At 43.9% G+C, this 25602-nt stretch overlaps 1 protein-coding gene across 1 annotated transcript; it reads left to right on the top strand.

The window, feature by feature from the left end:
* Nucleotides 1–521: 521 nt before the first annotated feature.
* LOC112261470 (prostaglandin E2 receptor EP2 subtype) lies at nucleotides 522–24284 on the top strand. Its single transcript, XM_024436814.2, has 2 exons — nucleotides 522–1846; nucleotides 22374–24284. The coding sequence occupies exons 1-2, from the start codon at nucleotides 1031–1033 to the stop codon at nucleotides 22665–22667; spliced, it is 1110 nt and encodes a 369-aa protein (XP_024292582.1). The 5' UTR covers nucleotides 522–1030; the 3' UTR covers nucleotides 22668–24284.
* The last annotated feature ends 1318 nt before the right edge of the window (nucleotides 24285–25602 follow it).

Here is a 25602-nt window from a genome sequence, read left to right as displayed (position 1 = left end):
AGGAAAAGGTGAGATGAGCAGGAAAGGGGCACACTGGATGGAATATGGTCGCTTGGGCATCATTAAAAGTAAAAAATACTATTCTCTGTTCTCTCAGAAGTCAAATGATGGCTCAAGTCAAAACAATTTATTATGTTTCCCTTTGCACATGACTTCTGATTTGCAGTTTTGTAAACCAAGCAGTTCAGGACTTTTCGCTTAATTATGAGGCTATATAGATTAGGTTATAGTCATTCTTTGATTAATTAAATTACCCTTGAAGCCTTTTACTTAATCTAATTTAATCCCCTCTATTGGCTATAAAATAGAACTAGGCTAGTCATCAATGAAATAGAAATTAGAACTTCCAAAACATACACTCCATGTTAAAATGCATTGAATAAGAGTAATCCACATTACCATGACATTCAGCTCAATCAGCTCCAACTGTGCTTGAGTGTGCCACTCTTCTGAATAAAATCTTTCCACCTCTGTATTGGAGGAGAGGGTGTGTCGACATATCGGTGACGTCACTGCATTACTTCGCTCAAACAACTCATTCAGGGAGAGGAACCCATGGCTCACAGACGCAGAACATCCGCGTTATCCTTACCAAAGAAAAACAAACGCTGGCAAAACATAGACCATTGAATAATGTACGGAATGACTATACATAGGCTGGTTCAGACTTTTTTTGTCATTTTTTTCTCTGGACAGGAAACAATATAGAAGTAGGGCCTATATTTTGTGAATCAAGACTTCGCCAGAGTTGTAAATTTGTGTGAAGAAAAGGTGGAGAGAGAAAGCGCGCGGCTCCATACTCGATCAACTTGTAGCATGATCTCGCATCACAGGCTCCGGATCACAGCAAAGCAAAACAAAGGCACAAACTTTATTTCATAAGAGGAATAGAAGTTGGCATACTTCACTTTGTGCTTTTTATTTTTGAAGTGCTGAAACAAAAGCACTGTTTTATTCTCAGGAACAGTGAATCGTTTTGGAATTTCACCCAATCAGCACTGAAGTCTTGGACGGAGGCAAAACTCTTCCTATGGCAAACGACACCGAGAAAGACCCATGCCACAGCAACCTGCACATCGACAATGGGAACCCGCGCATCAGCGCGATAATGTTCTCTGCGGGAGTGATAGGGAACTTGGCCGCTTTGATCCTTCTGGAGATCCGTCGCAGGAAGGACAAGAGCCGGCAGCGACTGTCGCTCTTCCACGTTCTGGTAACCACGCTGGTCGTCACTGACTTGATGGGCACCTGTCTGGTCAGTCCTTTCGTCCTGGCAGCCTACTCCTTTAACACCACCATTATTTCTATGATTGACAGTAACCCTCCCGCAATGTGTGAGTATTTTGGATTCTGTATGACTTTTTTCAGCTTGGCCACGTTATCTGTCCTCTTCGCAATGGCGCTTGAGCGATGCCTCTCCATTGGATGTCCATACTTCTACGGGCGGCACGTCACCAAACGTTGTGGATACATCACCATTCCATTCATCTATTTAGTTTGCGGGGTGTTTTGCCTCATGCCCTTTTTGGGTTTTGGGGACTACGTGCAGTATTGCCCGGGGACGTGGTGCTTCATTGACATGAATCCGTTAATGCCGGAAGACCGAGTTTATCCAGTCCTTTACGCAACCGTTATGCTCATCCTAGTCCTCGCTATAGCGGCTTGTAACGCCTTTGTCGTATACCACCTGGTTTTGATGTACCGGAGGCGCAAACTAAACGGGGGATCCGTGACAACTCGGAGTAAGAAGGACCGGAGAGTCCTCTCCATGGCCGAAGAGGTCGAACATCTTATAGTACTGGTGTTCATGACGGTGATATTCGTGATTTGCTCCCTTCCTCTGGTGGTAAGTTAAACAATTGTTTTTCTAAGTTATACTATTCGTCTGTTTTCCTCCCGGGTGTACCCTTAAATGTATTGATTGCATATTTGTATTTCTATTACCTTCTCAAAGTCAATAAAATGAATCTGTGACTTTACAGGTTTGCCACTCCTGTTATTTTATTATTATTCTTGTTATGATTATTACTACTATTATTCATAATAGAATACATGCAACATAAAAGGTTCCTACAGAAACTTTCATACCCTAGAAGGTTCTTTGAGTAACCTTTTTAAAAGGTTCCTTAGGGAAAATGTTCCTGGAGGCCCTTTAGGTGTTCTGCTGGTGTTTCAATCTGAAGAACCCCTAAAGGTGCCTCAAGGAACATTTTTTTAAAGAGTGTAACTATCGCCTATCAATTGAGAAATAAAATGTTGCTTGATTCAATTGTGCAAAAAAATATCAGTGTTAGTCAATGAAGTACTCAGGGATACAAACCTGCCATTGTTCAGTGATATTCAACATTTTGATCTCAAAATAGGTCATCCATGTGAATTGTCTAGATTTGTATAAAATAAAAAAATAAAAACGTTTTGGGGGGGTCTGATGAAAAGTATCCAGCCGCAGAGTGTATCACCCATTTAGCTATAAAAGAGAGGCGCAGACAGATATTCTCCCTGGAAGAATCTCAGTTGCATGCTCCTCGTGTCCTCTTCTCGCCCCTTCTCAAAACCCATTGGAGAATGTCAGAGGGGAGGGAACTCTGGCTTTCTCATCAATTAACAGTAAAAAAAAAGCAGTAAACAAAAGGCGAATGGAGATCCAAATAACCAAAACAGCCTACAGCGAGATGCAGCCATGCACATTTTTTGTTACCTTTTTGAACCCTCACCAGTTTGCATCCCTGATACAATGTCAACCGTTGATGAACATTCATATTTGATCATGTATCAACAACAAGATAGGAACCTAGATTAAAAATACAATAATAGTTATTGTTATCAACAATACCAATCACAATACTAATCTTACTGATAAAAATGATTTGTTTAGATACATTGAGGGAAAAAAGTATTTAATCCCCTGCTGATTTTGTACGTTTGCCCACTGACAAAGAAATGATCAGTCTATAATTTTAATGGTAGGCTTATTTGAACAGTGAGAGACAGAATAACAACAAAATAATCCAGAAAACCGCATGTCAAAAATGTTATAAATTGATTTGCAGTTTAATGAGGGAAATAAGTATTTGACCCCTCTCAATCAGAAAGATTTCTGGCTCCCAGGTGTATTTTATACAGGTAACAAACTGAGATTAGGAGCACACTCTTAATCTCAGTTTGTTACCTGTATAAAAGACACCTGTCCACAGAACCAATCAATCAATCAATCAATCAGATTCCAAACTCTCCATCATGGCCAATACCAAAGAGCTTTCCAAGGATGTCAGGGACAAGATTGTAGACCTACACAAGGCTGGAATGGGCTACAAGCCAAGCAGCTTGGTGAGAAGGTGACAAAAGTTGTTGCGATTATTCACAAATGGAAGAAACACAAAAGAACTGTCAATCTCCCTCGGCCTTGGGCCCCATGCAAGATCTCACCTCGTGGAGTTGCAATGATCATGAGAACGGTGAGGAATCAGCCCAGAACTACACGGGAGGATCTTGTCAATGATCTCAAGGCAGCTGGGACCATAGTCACCAAGAAAAAAATCGGTAACACACTACGCCGTGAAGGACTGAAATCCTGCAGCGCCCGCAAGGTCCCCCTGCTCAAGAAAGCATATATACATGCCTGTCTGAAGTTTGCCAATGAACATCTGAATGATTCAGAGGACAACTGGGTGAAAGTGTTGTGGTCAGATGAGACCAAAATGTAGCTCTTTGGCATCAACTCAACTCGCTGTGTTTGGAGGAGGAGGAATGCTGCCCATGACCCCAAGAACACCATCCCCACCTTCAAACATGGAGATAGAAACATTATGCTTTGGGGGTGTTTTTCTGCTAAGGGGACAGGATAACTTCACCGCATCAAAGGGACGATGGACGGGGCCATGTACCGTCAAATCTTGGATGAGAACCTTCTTCCCTCATCCATGGCATTGAAAATGGGTCGTCGATGGGTATTCCAGCATGACAATGACCCAAAACACACGGCCAAGGCAACAAAGGAGTGGCTCAAAAAGAAGCACATTAAGGTCCTGGAGTGGCCTATCCAGTCTCCAGACCCTAATCCCATAGAAAATCTGTGGAGGGAGCTGAAGGTTCGAGTTGCCAAACGTCAGCCTCGAAACCTTAATGACTTGGAGAAGATCTGCAAAGAGGAGTGGGATGAAATCCCTCCTGAGATGTGTGCAAACCTGGTTGCCAACTACAAGAAACGTCTGACCTCTGTGATTGCCAACAAGGGTTTTGCCACCAAAGTACTAAGTCATGTTTTGCAGAGGGGTCAAATACTTATTTCCCTCATTAAAATGCAAATCAATTTATAACATTTTTAACATGCGTTTTTCTGGATTTTTTTGTTGTTATTCTGTCTCTCACTGTTCAAATAAACCTACCATTAAAATTATAGACTGATCATTTCTTTGTCAGTGGGCAAATGTACAAAATCAGCAGGGGATCAAATACTTTTCTCCCTCACTGTACATGGAGAATATTTCACAGGTCAATAATAAAACTTATAGGCATGTAGAGCCACTAACAAAGCATTAGCACATCGAATAAGAGCTTTCTAAGTGGTTTCTAATTTGAGTAATTTAGCTGTTTTACAACTGACCTTGTGTTACTTTGAAGTCTGGTTTCCCTATCCCTCTCTACAGCAAAAAAGTTTGCCATTCAACATTTGTTGGTAATTTACCCCCCTCATAAATTCCAAGGATTAGGGTTAGGCTCTTCAGGTACTAACACCTGCTCTCCATCCAGGAAGAGCTGTACATGTACATCATCCGGCAAAGGGATTCTATTCTTATGTATGGGGAATTTTACACACTCTAAGAAGAAAACAAAGAAAAGATACAAAGAAAAAAGATTAAGCTTACTCGGGTCATATTTCAAACAGTAAGTTAACAACTGATCACACCTTACACAGTATTACTACCAACCTTGCATTTATTTATTCATCTGCTGGCAAATACATACCCTGTCTGTGATATACAGCCCACTTTTATATTCTTTGAGGAGGTAGGGGAGGAGCAAAATGGCTGCATTGACCTTGATACCTTAAATTGGAGGGTGTGTAATAAAAAAGGCAGGATTAGAATATTATGAAGCAGGGATAATCAACAAGATTCAACGCAGGACGATTTTTAAATGTAATTCATCTTTTTTTCTTTATTTTTCTCTTAAGTGGATGGTTGGGGGGCGGGAACATAATTACAAATCATTTGTAGATTGCAAATTGACCGCAAGAAGGCCAAACAGATAGAATATTTAACCTAATCATTTCAAACCTTGCTTGCATTTTTATAAGATCACGTGTCTCTCTATAATGCATGGGAATACTTCGGAACATATTACCGAAATTAAAATCAATTGGAGATGATTTACTGGTCTTGTTATGCTGCTGGAAATGTGATGGAATATACAATGTGAGAAGAAAATACCCAAGCTAGCACATTATGATCTGGGTATGGTGTTAAAAGGTTATTAGTGTGTGAGTTCATGTGAGTAGGGAAATTTAAGAATTTATACATATCCCTTCCCCGTCTGGTCTTTCAACGAGTAGTACATTTGAATGAGCGACATTTAGTTAGTATTGGAAAATACAAATATTCTCCATGTACAGAACACACAATCACAGAGCAAATACATCCAAATACTTTATATGTTTGTAAATCCATAGTGAGCTTTAAACATCGTCTTGCTTTGGTCTGAAATACTGAGGACCGAACAGGCCACCCCAATGCACCATCCAGAAAGACATACTGTAAATTAGACACAAACACAACATGAGTATTCAATATCAAATGCATCTCACTAATGTGATTTATTTATTCTCCTTTTTGTTAACATGACCTACATTGGGTCATCCCACGCTCTCTGTGTGTGTCTTACCTGTTTGTGGAGGTTGATACATTTCTCTATCACAGCTCCCAAACTCTCTACAACTTAACTGAACAGGGGCAGGATAAGACAAGGACTAAAGGGAGGAGGATGGAAAGAGATGGTGAGAGAGTCTATCATGGGTTTAAAATATTTAGTCAAGTTTACAACTCAGTATCCTGTGTTGCAAGTTTAACATAACCTAGATTGGGTCATCTGTGTGTGTGTGTGTGTCTTACCTATTTATGGAGGCTGAGTTTCTCACAGCACCCAAACTCTCAACAACTTAGACTATGCAGATATCACTCTTCCATTTCCTGCTTGCTAAACTTCTAATAGTTTTCCTAATTTCAGTTTATGTGGCAAAACATATGGCAAAACGTATGGCCCAGTATATCACTGGGGCCAATCTTCCTGCCATCCAAGACCTCTATACCAGGTGGTGTCAGAGGAAGGCCCTAAAAATTGCCAAAGACTCCAGCCACGCTAGTCAGACTGTTCTCTCTGCTACCACACGGCAAGCGGTACCTGGAGCGCCAAGTCTAGTTCCAAGAGGCTTCTAAACAGCTTCTACCCCCAAGCCATAAGACTCCTGAACAGTTACCCTTTTGATTATCTGGACTATTTGCATTAACCCCCCTCACCCCCATTTTTACTCTGCTGCTACTCTGTTTATTATCTATGGAGTCACTTTACCTACATGTACGTATTACCTCGACTAACCTGTGCGGGGGTACCGGTACCCCCTGTATATAGGCTCATTACTATTATTTTATTGTTGCTCTTTAATTATTTGTCATTTTTCTATTTTATTCTTTACTTAACACTTATTTTTCTTAACTGCATTGCCGGTTAAGGGCTTGTATAAGTAAGCATTTCACTGTAAGGTAATACCTGTTGTATTCGGTGCATGTGCATGTGACAAATAACATTTAATTTGATTGTACTGTTTTTTGATAATGGTTTGAATTATTATTGTTAGCTAGTGAATAGCTAACATTCACCCACCTTTCACGTCGATCCGTTGCAAGTCGTCTCTCACCTGTCTTGCCTCCAACCATCCGTGCACTTCCCGCCTCCAGTGCGTCTTTGAACCAACGGTCTCCATTCAAATTATACATACAAGCGCCCTTTAATCACGAGCGCACTGCTGGTTCCAAAGCGAACCACTCTTTTGAAAAGGGTTCTCAAAAGCACACCTTAAGTCTACAAATGTTTAAAAACAAACTGATGGCAGAGTATGGGTTCTTAAATTAACCTTAAAACCTCTTAAATGCAATCAAAAATATAATCTACGTACTCCCCAAACGTAATTATTTATCATGAGGGCCATAAAAAATAACTAGTAATGCTAAATACTCCAAGAAAGGATCAAATCTCACCTTTCTGGTAAAAATAGTTATAAATTGCTGAATTGTAGTTACTTTTAAGGGAAAAAAAATACATATTTGTGTATTGAGTGTTAGAGAAAATGTGCATATTTTCTAAAGGTCTCTCTTGATCAAACCGTCTGCCCCCATCGCTGTGAACATATCACAGAGCTCTAGCTTTGCTTCCTGAACTTGTTAGGAACCCGTCTTTCATATTAATAATTTCCGTCTATGACAAACAGAAAGTGGTGTTCACTTAAAGTCTATGAATTATTTTATATGAATGGCTATGAATCGATCTCTGAATGTGTTACAGCGACGAAACCGCAATCTCCTGCTGGGTTACCAGGCATATTGTTGTTAGTGGCTGTGACATAGAGTTCAGCCAGGAGTTGATGGACAGTCGGAAGAGCGAATTAAATGGTTGGAGGGACATCCCAGCTTCATGTGGTGTCAGATTTCCCATCCTGGTGTCAGACATACTCCTGTGTCCATGAGAATCATGGCTACCGCTCAATGCAAGCCATTTCAATCTCGGGTGTCGGTCGAAACTGAAAAATGTCAGTCGAAACCGGTACCAGAACCACACATGTCCCCAAAACAGGGGACTTTACATCTAAGAGGTTTAAGGTTCCTTCTTTAACCTTGTAATATTCTTAAGAATATCTGTCAAAAATACACCCAATGTGTTTCTATCAGTGGCGTATATTCATGGATGCCAAAGGAAGAATTTACCAAGAAACTATACCAAGAAAAAAACACAATGTGTTTTGTTTCATACATTCAGCCTTTCATACATTCAGTCTGCAAATTGAAGGAAATGTATCTCAGCGGAGAAAGCATCCATCCATCCAACGAAACAGTGCCCCTCTGTCTTAGCATCTGATGCTGTCTGATCAAAAAGAGTATGACATTGTTGCTGCCTGTAGCATCGAATGCAAGGGAAGCCAGCAAGCATTTGGCTTCCCTTGATAAAAAAATAAAAATTGTCAAGGGAAGCCAGTTTGGATTTGGCTTCAGACCAATCACATCACAAGCCAAATGTCATTATTGACAGAATTTTTTAATTGTTGCATGTTGTTGTGATGTGGCCTTTCTGCCCCTGGCCTGAGAGGATGAAGATCAACAAACACAAGATGTAGTAGGCTAATGTTAACGTGGCGTATCGTTGCACATGAAAGGAAGTTGGCTAAACTACTTGCTCGCTAGCCTAAGTACCCTAGGACAACAAAAACTAAAAATGTTTACTGTATAACAGAGTCATAGACTGTTTATAGGCAACATGAAAGAGGAGGATGGCATTGGCAGGGTGAGTCAACATGTTTTTTCTACTTGCACGCACACAATCACACAAATCAGTACCATGGACAGCCACATCATATTTAGCTTATGCTGATTGGACTAAATCGATTTTGGTATCTTTTAGTTGTCACTGTTTTATACCAAGCATAGGTGATTAGATGACGTTGATTAGTGAAGGCAGCTCCTGTTTTCTTTGCGACTTGCGGTAACTCGCTGTGGTTCTAAATCAATAGTTGTTTAGTAGTCCGAAAATGTTGGAAACATTACCTTGTTTGACCATGCTGTGGGTCATGTACAGTTGAAGTCGGAAGTTTATATACACTTAGGTTGGAGTCATTCAACCACTCCACAATTTTCTTGTAAACAAATTATAGTTTCGGCAAGTCGGTTAGGACATGTACTTTGTGCATGACAAGTCGTTTTTCCAAAAAACGTTTACAGACAGATTTTTTCACTTATAATTCACTGTATCACAATTCCAGTGGGTCAGACGTTTACATACACTGAGTTGACTGTGCCTTTAAACAGCTTGGACAATTCCGGAAAATGGAGTCATGGCTTTGAAGCTTCTGATTGACTAATTGACATAATTTGAGTCAATTGGAGGTGTACCTGTGGATGTATTTCAAGGCCTACCTTCAAAATCAGTGCCTCTTTTGCTTGACATCAAAAGAAATCAGCCAAAACCTCAGAAAAAAAATTGTAGACCTCCACAAGTCTGGTTCTTCCTTGGGAGCTATTTACCAATGCTATTTACCAATAGTACGCAAGTATAAACACCATGGGACCACGCAGCCGTCATACCGCTCAGGAAGGAAACGCATTCTGTCTCCTGGAGATGAACGTACTTTGGTGAGAAAAGTTCAAATCAATCCCAGAACAACAGCAAAGGACCTTGTGAAGCTGCTGGAGGAAACAGATACAAAAGTATCTATATCCACAGTAAAACGAGTCCTATATCAACATAACCTGAAAGGCCGCTTAATAAGGAAGAAGCCCCTGCTCCAAACCCGCCATTAAAAAAAAGCCAGACTACGGTTTGCAACTGCACATGGGGACAAAGATCGTACTTTTTGGAGAAATGTCCTCTGGTCTGATGAAACAAAAATAGAACTGTGACCATCATTTGACCATCATTATGTTTGGAGGAAAAAGGGGGAGGCTTGCAAGCCGAACAACACCGTCCCAACCGTGAAGCACAGGGGTGGCAGCGTCATGTTGTGGGGGTGCTTTGCTGCAGGAGGGACTGGTGCACCCACAAAATATATGGCATCATGACAATTATGTGGATAGTGTATATTGAAGCAACATCTCAAGACGTCAGTCAGGAAGTTAAAGCTTGGTCGCAAATGGGTCTTCCAAATGGACAATGACCCCAAGCATACTTCCAAAGTTGTGGCAAAATGGCTTAAGGACAACAAAGTCAAGGTATTGGAGAGTGGCCATCACAAATCCCTGACCTCAATCCTAAAAAACTTGTGGGCAGAACTGAAAAAGCGTGTGTGAGCAAGGAGGCCTATACAAACCTAACCCAATTAGACCAGCTCTGTCAGGAGGAATGGGCCAAAATTCACCCAACTTATTGTGGGAAGCTTGTGGAAGGCTACCCGAAACGTATCACCCAAGTTAAACTATTTAAAGGCAATGCTACCAAATAATAATTTAGTGTATGTAAACTTCTCACCCACTGAGAATGTGATGAAAGAAATCAAAGCTGAAATAAATAAATCTCTCCATTTCACATTCTTAAAATAAAGTGGTGATCCTAACTGCCCTAAGACAGGGAATTTGTACTAGGATTAAATGTCAGGAATTGTGGAAAACTGAGTTTAAATGTATTTGGCTAAGGTGTATGTAAACTTCTGACTTCAACTGTAACTGTTTGCTACATGCTATATGTTATGATGGCAATATTGAGCATCCTTCCAAAACACATACTTCCACCATTTTCTACCTGTGCATCCAACATTGTAATATATCCTCAGTTGGTTGAGATGGAAAACCCAGCCCATTTTCTTGTCATAATCCATTACAATCTCTGGAACAGATACACACTATATATACAAAAGTATGTGGACACCCCTTCAAATTAGTGGATTCTGTTGCTGACGGGTGTATACAATCGAGCACTAAGCCATGCAATCTCCATAGACAAACATTAGCAGTAGATTGGCCATACTGAAGAGCTCAGTGACTGTCAACGTGGCATCGTCAAAGGATGCCACCTTTCCAACAAGTCAGTTCATCAAATTTCTGCTCTACTGGAGCTGCTCCGGTCAAATGTAAGTGCTGTTATTGTGAATTGGAAACATCTAGGAGCAACAACGGCTCAGCCACGAACTGATAGGCCACACAAACTAACAGAATGGGACCGTTAACTGCTGAAGCGTGTAGCACATACAAATCGTCTTTCCTTGGTTGCAACCCTCACTACAGAGTTCCAAACTGCCTCTGGAAGCAACGTCAGCACAAGAACTGTTCGTCGGTAGCTTCATGAAATGGGTTTCCATGGCCGAGCAGCCACACACAAGCCTAAGATTCACCATGCACAATGCCAAGTGTCGGCTGGAGTGGTGTAAAGCTTGCCGCCATTGGACTCTGGAGCAGTAGAAACGCGTTCTCTGGACTGATGAATCACGCTTCACCATCTGGTAGTCCAACGGACCAATCTGGGTTTGGCAGCCCTAATCACCCAACATCAATGCCCGACCTCACTAATGCTCTTGTGGCTGAATGGAAACAAGTCCCCGGATCAATGTTCCAACATCTAGTGGAAAGCCTTCCCAGAAGAGGGGAGGATGTTATAGCAGCAAAGGGGGGAAACTTTTTTCAATTTAAATTACTATACAAAATTCTTGCAACTAATAGAATGTTATATATACAATCTTCCCAGCTCTGCAGATTCTGCTGTGAGGATGCAGAGTCATTAGATCATTTATTTTGGTATTGGTCCAGGAATGGCTGAAGAATTGCAACATTTGCCTAGAACTAACGCTACAGATATTAATACTGGGTGATTTGAAAAGACATAATCAATCAATCAATAATATAATAATTATTTTAGCAAAAATATTTATTTTTAATTTACAATCTGTAGAAGCTATGAGAATAGGAAGGTTCAATTATTTTGTGAAGCATCACAGCACAGTTGAAAAATATATGGCAAATAGAATGTTTGAGAGATAGATGGGAGGGGTTGAATGGAGCTGAAGGGTGGCACTAATAACAAGATAAACAATGTAAAACATACGGGATCTGTAAAATGTATATAGGTTCGGAACCTTTGGGAAATAGCACAGTTACAAATAGAAATCAAACTGGATGGACATCAGAAATAGAGGAAGGACTAAGAACAAACAAGAGAGAACTATTGTAAAGTAGACTGTGTCTGTAAAATGTATATAGGATGTGTAAATTGAAGGTAAAAGCAGAAGTGTTTATTAGTTTACTCCAATTGGGGGATCGGCGGTAGGGTTTGCGGGGAATAATAATAATAAAGGTATATTCTATAAAAAAAGTATGTAAGTCTATATAGGTATGTGTATGTACATGCATGCGTGTATGGATATATATATTTACCCCAAAAATATGGTTGAATGGAAATGATGCAGACAATTACATTGATGGAAGCAACATTCTTTCCGCAATATTAAACTGATCCACCCCTTAAAAAAGCAAAGGGGGACCAACTCCATATTAATTCATCTTCTGCACATCTATCACTCCAGTGTTTAATTGCTAAATTGTAATTACTTCGCCACTACGTCCTATTTATTGCCTTACCTCATTTGCACACACTGAATATAGATTTTTTTTCTATTGTGTTATTAACTGTACGTTTGTTAATTCCATGTGTTGTTGTTTGTGTCGCTTTGCTTTATCTTGGCCAGGTCGCAGTTGTAAATGAGAACTTTTTCTCAACTGGCCTACCTGGTTAAATAAAGTGAAATATATATATATATATTTTAAATGCCCATGATTTTAGAATGAAATGTTCGACGAACAGGTGTCCACATACTTTTAGTCATATAGTGTAAGTTCCTACCATTTTTAAAAACAACTTCAAAACCCCTGCCACTGTCACTTCAGGCCCAGGCAGTATGGTACAAGGGTGAATGGTGGGACTTAGGGAAGACACAGTCTATGGAAACGTAGGCTCCTCTCTTGGGTGTGCCCCCTCTCTTTCTCTCCATGTTCCTCTCCCTCCACTCTCCTCTCGCTCCCCTCCTCACTCCACATCTCTATCCCTCCAATCATCTCTAACTCGTCATTCTCCCTGCATTTTTGCTCCTGAGCCCTGACTCTCCATAGCCTTTCATTTGCTTTCACTGACTTAGAGGAACAGAGGGAGAGGAGAGGATCAACAAATAACACATAATCTTGCTCTCTCACACTGTCTGTCTCCCTTCCTGTCTTTTAATCAACCATAGACACTCTTCCTAATTAGGGGTTTCCATAATAAATTGTGTGATACAGTTACACACCTTCCAATTCCCCCAACTTGTCAGCTGGCTATGTAAACATAGCCAAGACTCTGATGACCTTTGAGAACGGAAAACTGGTGCAGAAACAAACTTGGGACGGCAAGACTACCACGCTCGAGCGGGAGTTGCAAGATGGAAAATTGATTGTGAACTCATCATATGAGCTCCACTTCATGGGTATCTACCCTAACACGACAGCTACGCTGTCAAATAATATGAAAACGAGGCAATATATAGCCTTTGGATATTTGCACCTAGCAAACATGACAAACCGTAACCTAAACACAACAGAAAACACAAATTACTCCGGCCTTCATTTCGATGGCTAGTTAGCTGTTTGTCTGTGTGACAGCTGAGGTGACGTTTCGTGAGCGCAGTTCAAATTTACCACTACATACAGCTTTTCTTGTCTGACAGACTAACTAGCTTGCTAGCAGCAGGCCATTTCCATATGAGTTAGCTGACTATATACAGCTGAACACTGAAACTATTTCCATGAGACAGAGCTCAATCATTCGAGCTCCACCAATGATATGCTCGCCTATACCAACAAAGTTATCATGACATGACAGGACTTGCTAATCTTAGAGCTATTCCCCAAGTTTCACGCCATCAAACATCAACAACACCAAACATACAGTATATCTGCTGTTTACTTATTTCACTCAGCCACGCAAATACGACGACAGGTTGTTAGCAAGTTAATTTAGCGATTTTGACAAAGATATTATTGTTCGGAAAACAAGGGCAATCCCGGCCGCTATAGTAATTTAAAGAAAACCTGTTGACTGCCACTGTAACGGTTTTCTAGTGGTGATGAAAGAGAGTCGGACCAAACTGCAGCGTGTCGATTGCGATCCATGTTTAATATAACAAAAACACGAACTTACAAAAAACAATAAACGAAACCGAAACAGCCTATCTGGTGCAAACTAACAACGAGTACACATAGGACACTAAGGACAATCACCCACGACAAACTCAAAGAATATGGCTGCCTAAATATGGTTCCCAATCAGAGACAACGATAAGCACCTGCCTCTGATTGAGAACCACTCCAGACAGCCATAGACCTTGCTAGACAACCCACTAAGCTACAATCCCAATACCACCACCAAAACCCCAAGACAAACACACCACAATTACAAAAACCCCATGCCACACCCTGGCCTGACCAAATACATAAAGATAAACACAAAATACTTTGACCAGGGCGTGACAGAACCCCCCTAAGGTGCGGACTCCCGAACGCACCTCAAAACAATAGGGAGGGTCCGGGTGGGCGTCTGTCCATGGTGGCGGCTCCGGCGCGGGACGTGGACCCCACTCCTTTAATGTCTTAGTCCCCTCTCCCTTCGTCCCTGGATAGTCCACCCTCGCCGCCGACCATGGCCTAGTAGTCCTCACCCAGAACCCCACTGGACTGAGGAACAGATCGGGACTGAAGGACAGCTCGGGACCGAGGCAGCTCGGGACTGAGGGGAAGCTCGGGAGTGAGAGAAAGCTCAGGAGTGAGAGAAAGCTCAGGAGTGAGAGAAAGCTCAGGAGTGAGAGAAAGCTCAGGAGTGAGAGGAAGCTCAGGAGTGAGAGGAAGCTCAGGAGTGAGAGGAAGCTCAGGAGTGAGAGGAAGCTCAGGAGTGAGAGGAAGCTCAGGAGTGAGAGGAAGCTCAGGCAGGTAGATAGATCTACCAGCTCCTGGCTGGCTGGTGGTTTCAGCAGATCCTGGCTGACTGGCAGATCCTGGCTGACTGGCAGATCTGGAAGAGTCTGGTTGACTGGCAGATCTGGAAGAGTCTGGTTGACTGGCAGATCTGGAAGAGTCTGGTTGACTGGCAGATCTGGAAGAGTCTGGTTGACTGGCAGATCTGGAAGAGTCTGGTTGACTGGCAGATCTGGAAGAGTCTGGCTGACTGGCAGATCTGGAAGAGTCTGGCAGACTGGCGATGCTGGGCAGACCGGCGGCGCCGGGCAGACTGGCGGCGCCGGGCAGACTGGCGGCGCCGGGCAGACTGGCGACGCTGGGCAGACTGGCGGCGCTGGGCAGACTGGCGGCGCTGGGCAGACTGACGACGCTGGGCAGACTGACGACGCTGGGCAGACTGGCGGTGCTGGGCAGACTGGCGATGCTGGGCAGACTGGCGATGCTGGGCAGACTGGCGATGCTGGGCAGACTGATGGCGCTGGGCAGACTGGCGATGCTGGGCAGACTGGGGGCACTGGCGGCGCTGGGCAGACTGGCGGCACTAGCTGCTCCATATAGGCTGACAGCTCTGGCGGCTTCTTACAGACTGACCGCTCTGGCGGCTCCGTGCTGACTGGCAGCTCCTTGCAGACTGGCAGCTCCTTGCAGACTGGCAGCTCCTTACCGACTGACAGCTCCGTGCAGACTGACAGCTCCGTGCAGACTGACAGCTCCGTGCAGACTGGCTGCTCCATGCAGACTGGCTGCTCCATGCAGACTGACAGCTCTGGCTGCTTCATGCAGACTGACAGCTCTGGCTGCTCCATGTAGACTGGCTGCTTCATGCAGACTGGCAGCTCGGGCTGCTTCATGTAGACTGACAGCTCTGGCTGCTCCATGCGGACTGACAGCTCTGGCTGCTCCATGTAGACTGACTGCTTCATGCAGACTGGCAGCTCGGGCTGCTTCATGTAGACTGACAGCTCTGGCTCCTCCATGCAGACTGACAGCTCTGACTGCTCCATGCAGACTGACAGCTCTGGCTGCTTCATGCAGACTGGCAGCTCTGGCTGCTCTATGTAGACTGGCTGCTTCATGCAGACTGGCAGCTCGGGCTGCTTCCTGTAGACTGACAGCTCTGGCTGCTCCATGCGGACTGACAGCTCTGGCTGCTCCATGCAGACTGACAGCTCTGGCTGCTCCATGCGGACTGACAGCTCTGGCTGCTCCATGCGGACTGACAGCTCTGGCTGCTCCATGTAGACTGGCTGCTTCATGCAGACTGGCAGCTCGGGCTGCTTCATGTAGACTGACAGCTCTGGCTGCTCCATGTAGACTGGCTGCTTCATGCAGACTGGCAGCTCGGGCTGCTTCATGTAGACTGACAGCTCTGGCTGCTCCATGCAGACTGACAGCTCTGACTGCTCCATGCAGACTGACAGCTCTGACTGCTCCATGCAGACTGACAGCTCTGACTGCTCCATGCAGACTGACAGCTCTGGCTGCTTCATGCAGACTGGCAGCTCTGGCTGCGCTGAACAGGCGGGAGACTCCTGCAGCGCTGTGTCGGAGGAAGGCTCTGGCTGCGCTAAACAGGCGGAAGACTCCGGCAGCGCTGGAGATGAGGAAAGCTCTAACAGCGCTAGATAGGCGTGAGACTCCGGCAGCGCAGGAGAGGAGAAAGGCTCTGGCTGCGCTAAACAGGCGGGAGGCTCCGGCAGCGCTGTAGAGGAGGAAGGCTCTGGCTGCGCTGAACAGGCGGGAGGCTCCGGCAGCGCTGTAGAGGAGAAAGGCTCTGGCTGCGCTGAACAGGCGGGAGGCTCCGGCAGCGCTGTAGAGGAGGAAGGCTCTGGCTGCGTTAAACAGGCGGGAGACTCCAGCAGCGCAGGAGAGGAGAAAAGCGCTGGCTGCGCTGAACAGGCGAGGCACACTGAAGGCCTGGTGCGTGGTGCTGGAACTGGTGGTACTGGATCGAGGACACGCACAGGAAGCCTGGTGCGGGGAGCTGCTACCGGAGGGCTGGGGTGTGGAGGTGGTACTGGATAGACCGGACCGTGCAGGCGCACTGGAGCTCTTGAGCACCGAGCCTGCCCAACCTTACCTGGCTCGATGCCCACTCTAGCCCGGCCGATACGAGGAGCTGGAATATACCGAACCGGGCTGTGCACCCGCACTGGAGACACCGTGCGCTCCACAGCATAACACGGTGCCTGCCCGGTCTCTCCAGCCCCCGGTAAGCACAGGGAGTTTGCGCAGGTCTCCTACCTGGCATAGCCATACTCCCTGTAAGCCCCCCAAGAAATTTTGGGGCTGACTCTCGGGCTTCCATCCGCTCTGCCGTGCTAGCTCCTCATAATGCCGCCTCTCTGCTTTTGCTGCCTCCAGCTCGGCTTTGGGGCGACAATAATCTCCAGGCTCATTCCAGGGTCCTTTACCGTCCAATTCCTCCTCCCATGTCCATAACTCCAGGTGGTGCAACCTCTCCCACTGTAGCTGCTGCTGCTCCTGCTGCTGCTGCCTCTGTTGCCTCTTCTCCTGTTGCTCCTTTGGGCGGCTACACTCCCCTGGTTTAGCCCAGGGTCCTCTCCCGTCGAAGATCTCCTCCCATGACCAGAAATCCTTGGTGAGCATCTCCTTTTCGGCTGCTCCTGCCTGTTGACACGCCGCTTGGTCCGTTGGTGGTGGGTGATTCTGTAACGGTTTTCTAGTGGTGATGAAAGAGAGTCGGACCAAACTGCAGCGTGTCGATTGCGATCCATGTTTAATATAACAAAAAAACACGAACTTACAAAAAACAATAAACGAAACCGAAACAGCCTATCTGGTGCAAACTAACAACGAGTACACATAGGACACTAAGGACAATCACCCACGACAAACTCAAAGAATATGGCTGCCTAAATATGGTTCCCAATCAGAGACAACGATAAGCACCTGCCTCTGATTGAGAACCACTCCAGACAGCCATAGACCTTGCTAGACAACCCACTAAGCTACAATCCCAATACCACCACCAAAACCCCAAGACAAACACACCACAATTACAAAAACCCCATGCCACACCCTGGCCTGACCAAATACATAAAGATAAACACAAAATACTTTGACCAGGGCGTGACAGCCACAATGGGTTCTAAAGAGTTAATGTGTCACGCCTGCTCCCACTCTCTGTGGCTCGAGGGCACCAGGCTGCCCATCTTTACGCACACCTGTCACCACCATTACGCGGCATCAGTGCGTCATTGGACTTACCTGGAATCACTTTATTGATTGCCTCCTCTATATCTGTCTATTCCCCAGTTTGATCCCGTTTCAGCATTAATGTCGTTATGTTTCCCTTGTCCAGACGCTGTCCGTGTTTTGTTTAATGTGTTATTTATTAAATATTCACTCCCTGTACTTGCTTCTCGTCACCCAGCGTCTGTCCTCACAGAATGTTGACACCAATATTGGAATCAGGGAGTTTTTTGTTTTGGTTGGTGTGTCAGTTTCGGGTGCCGCTGCCAAAGGAACCGGGGATGCCTCAGCTGGCTCGTCAGGCTTCCACACCTTAGCTTGTTTGAGAGCTTTTCTTGCCTCGGTTGGCTCGGCAGGCTCCCATCCCACGTCATGCCTCAGCCGGCTCATCAGGCTCCCACACCTCTGCTGGCCTCTGTCAGGCTCGCCGAGGTGGGATGCCGGGTGGTGCCCCTAGAGGGGGGAGAGTACTGCTTGAGGGCACCAGGCTACCCATCATACGCACACCTGTCACCATCATTACGCGCATTAGCGCTTCATTGGACTCACCTGGACTCCATCACTTTATTGATTGCCTCCTCTATCTATCTATTCCTTAGTTTCAGCATTAATGTTATTCGTAGCCAATGTGAGTAAGACCTTTATACAGGTCAATATTCACAAGGCCGCAAGGCCAGACAGATTACCAGGACGTGTACTCTGAGCATGCGCTGACCAACTGGCAAGTGTCTTTACTGACATTTTCAACCTGTCTGTATTACCAACATGTTTCAAGCAGACCACCATAGTCCGTGTGCCCAAGAACACTAAGGTAACCTGCCTAAATGACTACCGACTCATAGCACTCATGTCTGTAGCCATGAAGTGCTTTGAAAGGCTGGTCATGAGACCATTATCCCAGAAACCCTAGACCCACTCCAATTTGCATACCGTTCCAACAGACCCACAGATGATGCAGTCTCTATTGCACTCCACACTGCCCTTTCCCACCTGGACAAAAGGAACACCTATGTGAGAATGCTATTCATTGACTACAGCTCAGGGTTCAACACCATAGTGCCCTCAAAGCTCATCACTAAGCTAAGGACCCTGGGACTAAACACCTCCCTTTGCAACTGGATCCTGGACTTCCTGACGGGCCACCCCAAGGTGGTAAAGGTAGGTAACAACACATCCGCCACGCTGATCCTCAACACAGGGGCCCCTCAGGGATGCATGCTCAGTCCTCTCCTGTACTCCCTGTTCACTCATGACTGCATGGCCAGGCACGACTCCAACACCATCATCAAGTTTGCCGTTGACACAACAGTCGTTGGCCTGATCACCAAAAACGACAAGACGTTGTGGCTGTGTGGTGCAAGGACAACAACTTCTCCCTCAAAATGATCAAGACACATGATTGTGACTACAGAAAAAGGAGGACCTAGCACAACCCCATTCTCAACTAACATGGTCCAAATACACTAAGACAGTAGTGAAGAGGGCGCTACAAAGCCTATTCCCCCTCAAGAGACAAAAAACATTTGACATCGTCATCAGATCCTCAAATGGTTCTACACCTGGTTGCATCCCTGCCTGGTATGGCAGCAGCTCGGCCTCCGACCACAAGGGACTACAAAGGGAAGTGCATACGGCCCATTTCATCACGGGGACCAAGCTTCCTTTCATCCAGGAACTCTATACCAGGCGGTGTCAGAGGAAGGCCCTAAAAATTGTCAAAGACTCCAGCCACCCTAGTTATGAACTGTTCTCTCTGCTACCGCACAGCGAGCGGTACCGGAGCACCAAGTCTAGGTCCAAAAGGCTTCTTAATAGCTTCTACTCCCAAGCCATAAGATTCCTGAACAGCTTATCAAAGGTCTACCCAGAACCCTCTTTTACGCTGCTACTACTCTCTATTTATTATCTATGCATAGTCACTTTAACTCTACCTACATGTACATATTACCTCGACCAACCGGTGTCCCCGCACATGGACTCTGTACCGGTACCCCCTGTATATAGCCTTGCTATTATTATTTTACTGCTGCTGTTTAATTCTTTGTTACTTTTTTTTCTCTTTCTTTTATTTTAAATTACTTAACTAAATATTTTTCCACCGGCACAGGTTTCATACATTCCCATATAACGATTAAATATTCATTTACTTTTTGAAAATCTTCCTCTGATTTGTCATGCAAAGGGTCCCAGCTATAACATGTAGTGTCGTTTTATTAGATAAAATCCTTCTTTATATCCCAAAAAGTCTGTTTAGTTGGCGCCATTGATTTGAGTAATCCACTCATTCAACTTGCCGTTAAAGGAATCTGAAAATCTACCCCTAAACTTTGTTTCAACCAGTCAAAATATGTTTCTATTTACTCCTCAGATATCCTAAAATGTAATCAAAATATAATATTTATTTCGGAAAGAAGTATGTTCAATAGGAAGCCGATTTCTTCATGACGTGCTCAAACACAAATTTCCAAGATTGTGTCCTTCTACTAAAACTGTTATTTCTTATTTGTGTTGGAAGTTACAAGCCTACAACTTTGAACATAGACTGCTGACACCCTATGGAAGCCATAGGAATTGCATCCAGGGAGCTAATTTACAATATGACCTTTCTCTTGCATTTCTAAGAGGGTGGTCTCTCTCAATTCTGGTTGGTTTTTCTTTGGGTTTTCTCCTACCATATCTATTATGTTATTCTCCTACATTATTTTAACATTTCTACAAACACTACAAAAAGTGTTTTCTTTCCAATGGTACCAATTATATGCATATCCTGGCTTCAGGGCCTGAGCTACAGGCAGTTTACTTTGGGCACATCATTCAGACATGAAATGGAGAAAAAACATAGAATCCCACATAAAAGTATGCTTGTTAACCACGCAACTTGTATAGGTTGTCATCAATAGCGTCATAATTTGTTCCATTTCCAACATACCATTTAGTTCGGACACCGTATTGTGACACTTATTGATAACAACCAATTGAAGGTGGTAAAAGGGGATAAATGAGAATCTTAGGCTTTTTTAAAACTTATTTCCCACTTTTTGGTTAATGTCTAGCTTATCACTCAGAGGTAGTCTTATAGGCAATATAGGGCACTCTATGGTAATGCAAACAGTCAGACCCTCCCCTGTGGGATTGGCGCCTCCTCTACGTCTGCCTGCTGTCGATGAAACCGGATCCTGCCTGTGAGCACTGCTTGCTCGACTTTCTCTCGTTACTGTGCCCTCAGGCACCAATGAAATTATTAATAATTAAACAGTGTTTCGCTGTTGCAAATAAGACACTGACTGAGAATACAGGTTTCTGCATGTCTCCTCTATCTGCCCAAAGTGTTCTCTAACTAATCAATAATTAAATAATCCAGACAGTTTGTTCCAGATCGAGGGCACATAGGGTTCTGACAAACATAATTAGTAGAGAATTTAAAGGAGCTCCCTGAAATATTTTAATTTAGTATTAAACCCTGGGATTAAGGTGGTGTTCCCTAACAGCCTGATTATTGGCAAACAAAATGGCAGCTCGGTTGGGGGAGGGAGGGAAATAACAAATTTACATGTAAGCTATTTCTCAATGATCTTTGCTCGATTTCTCAAGTCCTATCTCATGGCTTCCTACTCAAAATGCATTGAAGGAGGTCAGAAGGGAGGAACCATGGGTGTTCTTCTCCAATGTGTTCTGAGAGGGCATGGAGAAAGGACACAAGGGAAGACTATTGAGAAAGAGTCTTGGAGAATCAAAAAGTTCAACACAAAGTGTTCATCTGGAGGTACCTTTAAAGCCGTTACTGCATTTGCATAATGCAGACTGATATTAGAATGCATTTAAAACACAAAATAACTCTGTGTCAACAATTCACACAAGAGTTCAGCTCATTATGTTGCCCCATTGTAATTTGTGTAATCTACAGGCATGGCTGTGGTGTTTTTCCACTCTACTCAGGGTTGTTCACACTGCTAGTTCCACCCACAGGATATTGTCGTAATGATAGATGTTTCAGGAAATTGGCCCGAAAGAGTCTAGAGTACTTTCGCTTTTACAGGACACAGCACTCTTGAGTCACACTGGGAAACCCCAACAGTACACACAGTTTAGCAGCATACAGTTTGTGTGTGTGTGCTCGGTCGAGGAATGTGCATCTCCACTCTTTCACTAATACCAAGAGTAATAAAAACCTGTGAGATGGTTGGTTACATTTTCCGATCATTATTGTGGAATTACATAAGAGGGAAATTGATGTCAAACCCCCGAGCTGACAAGATACAAATCTGTCGTTCTGCCCCTGAACAGGCAGTTAACCCACTGTTCCTAGGCCGTCATTGAAAATAAGAATTTGTTCTTAACTGATCTTGCCTAGTTAAATAAAGGTAAAATATATATTTTTTAATTGATCAGGACTCGTTATTCAGTGTCTTCTCTTCCTCTCTTGTATCTTAGATCCGTGTTTATATCAACTCCACGGGGCAGAGGAAGGAGAGCCACAAGATGGACCTCATCGCCCTCCTCTTTCTCTCAACCAACTCCATCGTGGACCCCTGGGTGTTCATCTTCCTCAGCCCATCAGTGCTGCGCTTCTTCTGGGGAGCCCTGTGCAAGACGCCCCTCTTGCGGTCCAGGGAGTCTTTCTTCAAGTCCTCCCTGGGGAAGCAGACGCACGCCCAGCTGGAGCTGTGCCATCCCAGTGCTGTCTCCGAGTTCACCCACCCTCCTATGTCCACGCATATGGTTTGATGTACTGGACCTAATTGGGGCCTTGTATGTTGTCTCTAAAGGGAGAAGCCACTCAGAATAGTGCCGCTGCCTACCTAGTGGTTTGGTTATATTGCAGGGATGTGGGGTGTGTGTGTAGCTACTTAGGGGCAACTTCTGGACAAGTGGAGCGGCAACCTACACATTCCTGCAAACGTAGGCTGCTGCTTGCTTGTTTTGGAACAAACTCTGAGGCTCATTTTGGAAGCCTCCGGAGGCCAGCAACAGACATTTGACGGGCAGTTAGACTCCAACTCTGAGGAGAATGGAGTTGCAGTACAGGGTCACGTTCTTAAAAGTACTACCCATTATTTGTTTTTACAGCCTGGACTCTCAGATCAGAGGCCACTACAAGGACAGCAAACCAGGATTCACATCACTGAAGGAACTAAATCAGATAAGGACTGTTTATTCTATGTGAGTTGATCATGCTCCAGATGCATGCATTGTTGCCACCGTGCCCTGTTACCACACCCTGGGACTCCCAGGGAAGTTTACATGAATTCTTTCTATTGAGATGTTCCTTCAGCCATCAAATGGAATCCTTGTGGTTTTGGGAATTGTTATCAGAAAAGTCAGAGTCATGCATGTAATCCAAGCAAGATTCACACACTCCAAACCTATGTTCAAATACTATTTAGGGTATTTCAAATACATTTGGATGTAAGCATTTGGTGATTTTATTGCGAAAACACAAGTAGTTTAATATTGGAATGTATTTGGAAATAACCTTGGAAAGTATTTGCATGTATTTCGTAAATAAATATTTAAATACTACCATGCATTTCAACCAGGTCTGTTTGATATTTGAAATAATGTAGTTGGAAATACTTTCAAAATGTAGGCTATTTATAGTAGAAGTAGTTGATTCGGGACACATTAAAATATTAGTATGGTATTTATACTATATTTGAGTAAAAAGTACTAAAATACGGTACACAGAAAATAACAAATAATCAAATGCATGTATTCGAGCCCAGGTCTGACACACACATACACTGTCCCCTCTCCCTGCAGCTATGACCCGTTGACCTTTCCCCTGTCACCCCACTGGTACTCACCTCAAACGGTCAAAGGGTAATAGCTCGAGAGTGACATTTCTTTTTGTAACATTACATTTTTTATCAAACAAATTAATGTGGTTATGTTATGAGAATTGTGCTATGAGAGGAGGTTTCGTCTGTACCCTTATGAGGTACCTCAGTGTTTTATTTTATTTCATCTTTATTTAACCAGGTAGGCCAGTTGAAAGGACAGCTTGAGTATTTATTATGTGTCCCAGCCCTCAGATCTCATTGATGTGTTAGTGTACCTGGTGACAAGGTACTCATGAATGTTCAGTGCGCAGTTGTAAATGTGTCGTTCGTGTGTGTGTGTGTCAGTAAACCTAATGTGTTGGTAATGTGTTGGTAAACATTTCAAATGTCAACAAGACAATATGCCAGACAATGTGGGATTTTTTTGTGTCGGTAACATTTATTATGCATGAAATGGCGGTGGAAACGCTTTTTTCATTTCCAATACATATCGAGGGTCTTATTCTGGTGACATGATGATTCATGCTTGGCTGTCGTTTGACAAATAAAAATAATCTTGCTATTTTGTCCATAATAATGTCCGAATTTAGGCTATAGCCGCACTGCATCTGCGAATGCGAGCTATTAGCTAGTGTGCACGTGCCAAGACCAGAGTGGACACATTCGCTATAAAACGCAACTTTTTTGTGACAAGACCATCAGTAGAGTTGAAAATGTGATGGAAACCCATTTAACCTTTTATTCGGGACATGAGAATACACACAATGTTTTATCTGCAACAAGTCAATTTGATGGAAACAACTCTCTGGTGGGAAAATGCGCATGTTGTTTTCATATGGATTTTAGAATATTTGCATGAAAATCTGTCGCCAATTGGATGGAAACCTAGCTAATGTCAAAGAGATGGCACTGAAAAAAACATAACAGCAAGAAATCCTACCTCTAAAGTTGAAGTCGGAAGTTTACATACACCTTAGCCAAATACATATAAACTCAGTTTTTCACAATACCTGACATTTAATCCGAGTAAACATTCCCTGTCTTAGGACAGTTAGGATCACCACTTTATTTTAAGAAGGTGAAATGTCAGAATGATTTATTTCAGCTTTCATTTCTTTCATCACATTCCCAGTGGGTCAGAAGTTTACATATACTGTACTCAATTAGTATTTGGTAGCATTGTCTTTAAATTGTTTTACTTGGGTCAAATGTTTCGGGTAGCCTTCCACAAGCTTTCCACAATATGTTGGGGGAATTTTTGGCCCATTCCTCCTGACTGAGATGGTGTAACTGAATCAGGTTTGTAGGCCTCCTTGCTCACACACGCTTTTTCAGTTCTGCCCACAAATGTTCGATAGGGTTGAGGTCAGGGCTTTTTGATGGCAACTCCAATACCTTGACGTTGTTGTCCTTAAGCCATTTTGCCACAACTTTGAAAGTGTGCTTGGGGTCATTGTCCATTTGGAAGACCCATTTGCGACCAACCTATAACTTCCTGACTGATGTCTTCAGATGTTGCTTCAATATATCCACATAATTTTAATTCCTCATGATGCCATCTATTTTGTGAAGTGCACCAGTCCCTCCTGCAGCAAAGCACCCCCACAACATGATGCTGCCACCCCCGTGCTTCACGGTTAGGATGGTGTTCTTCAGCTTGCAAGCCTCCCCCTTTTTCCTCCAGACATAACGATGGTCATTATGGCCAAACAGTTCTATTTTTGTTCCATTGGACCAGAGGAAATTTCTCCAAAAAGTACAGTCTTTGTCCCCATGTGCAGTTGCAAACCATAGTCTGGCTTTTTTTTATGGCGGTCTTGGCGCAGTGGCTTCTTCCTTGCTGAGTGGCCTTTCAGGTTATGTTGATATATAGGACTCGT

The sequence above is a fragment of the Oncorhynchus tshawytscha genome, linkage group LG11, assembly GCF_018296145.1.
Source record: "Oncorhynchus tshawytscha isolate Ot180627B linkage group LG11, Otsh_v2.0, whole genome shotgun sequence".
Taxonomy (NCBI): Eukaryota; Metazoa; Chordata; class Actinopteri; order Salmoniformes; family Salmonidae; genus Oncorhynchus; species Oncorhynchus tshawytscha.
This window is presented reverse-complemented; position numbering and strand designations above follow the sequence as displayed.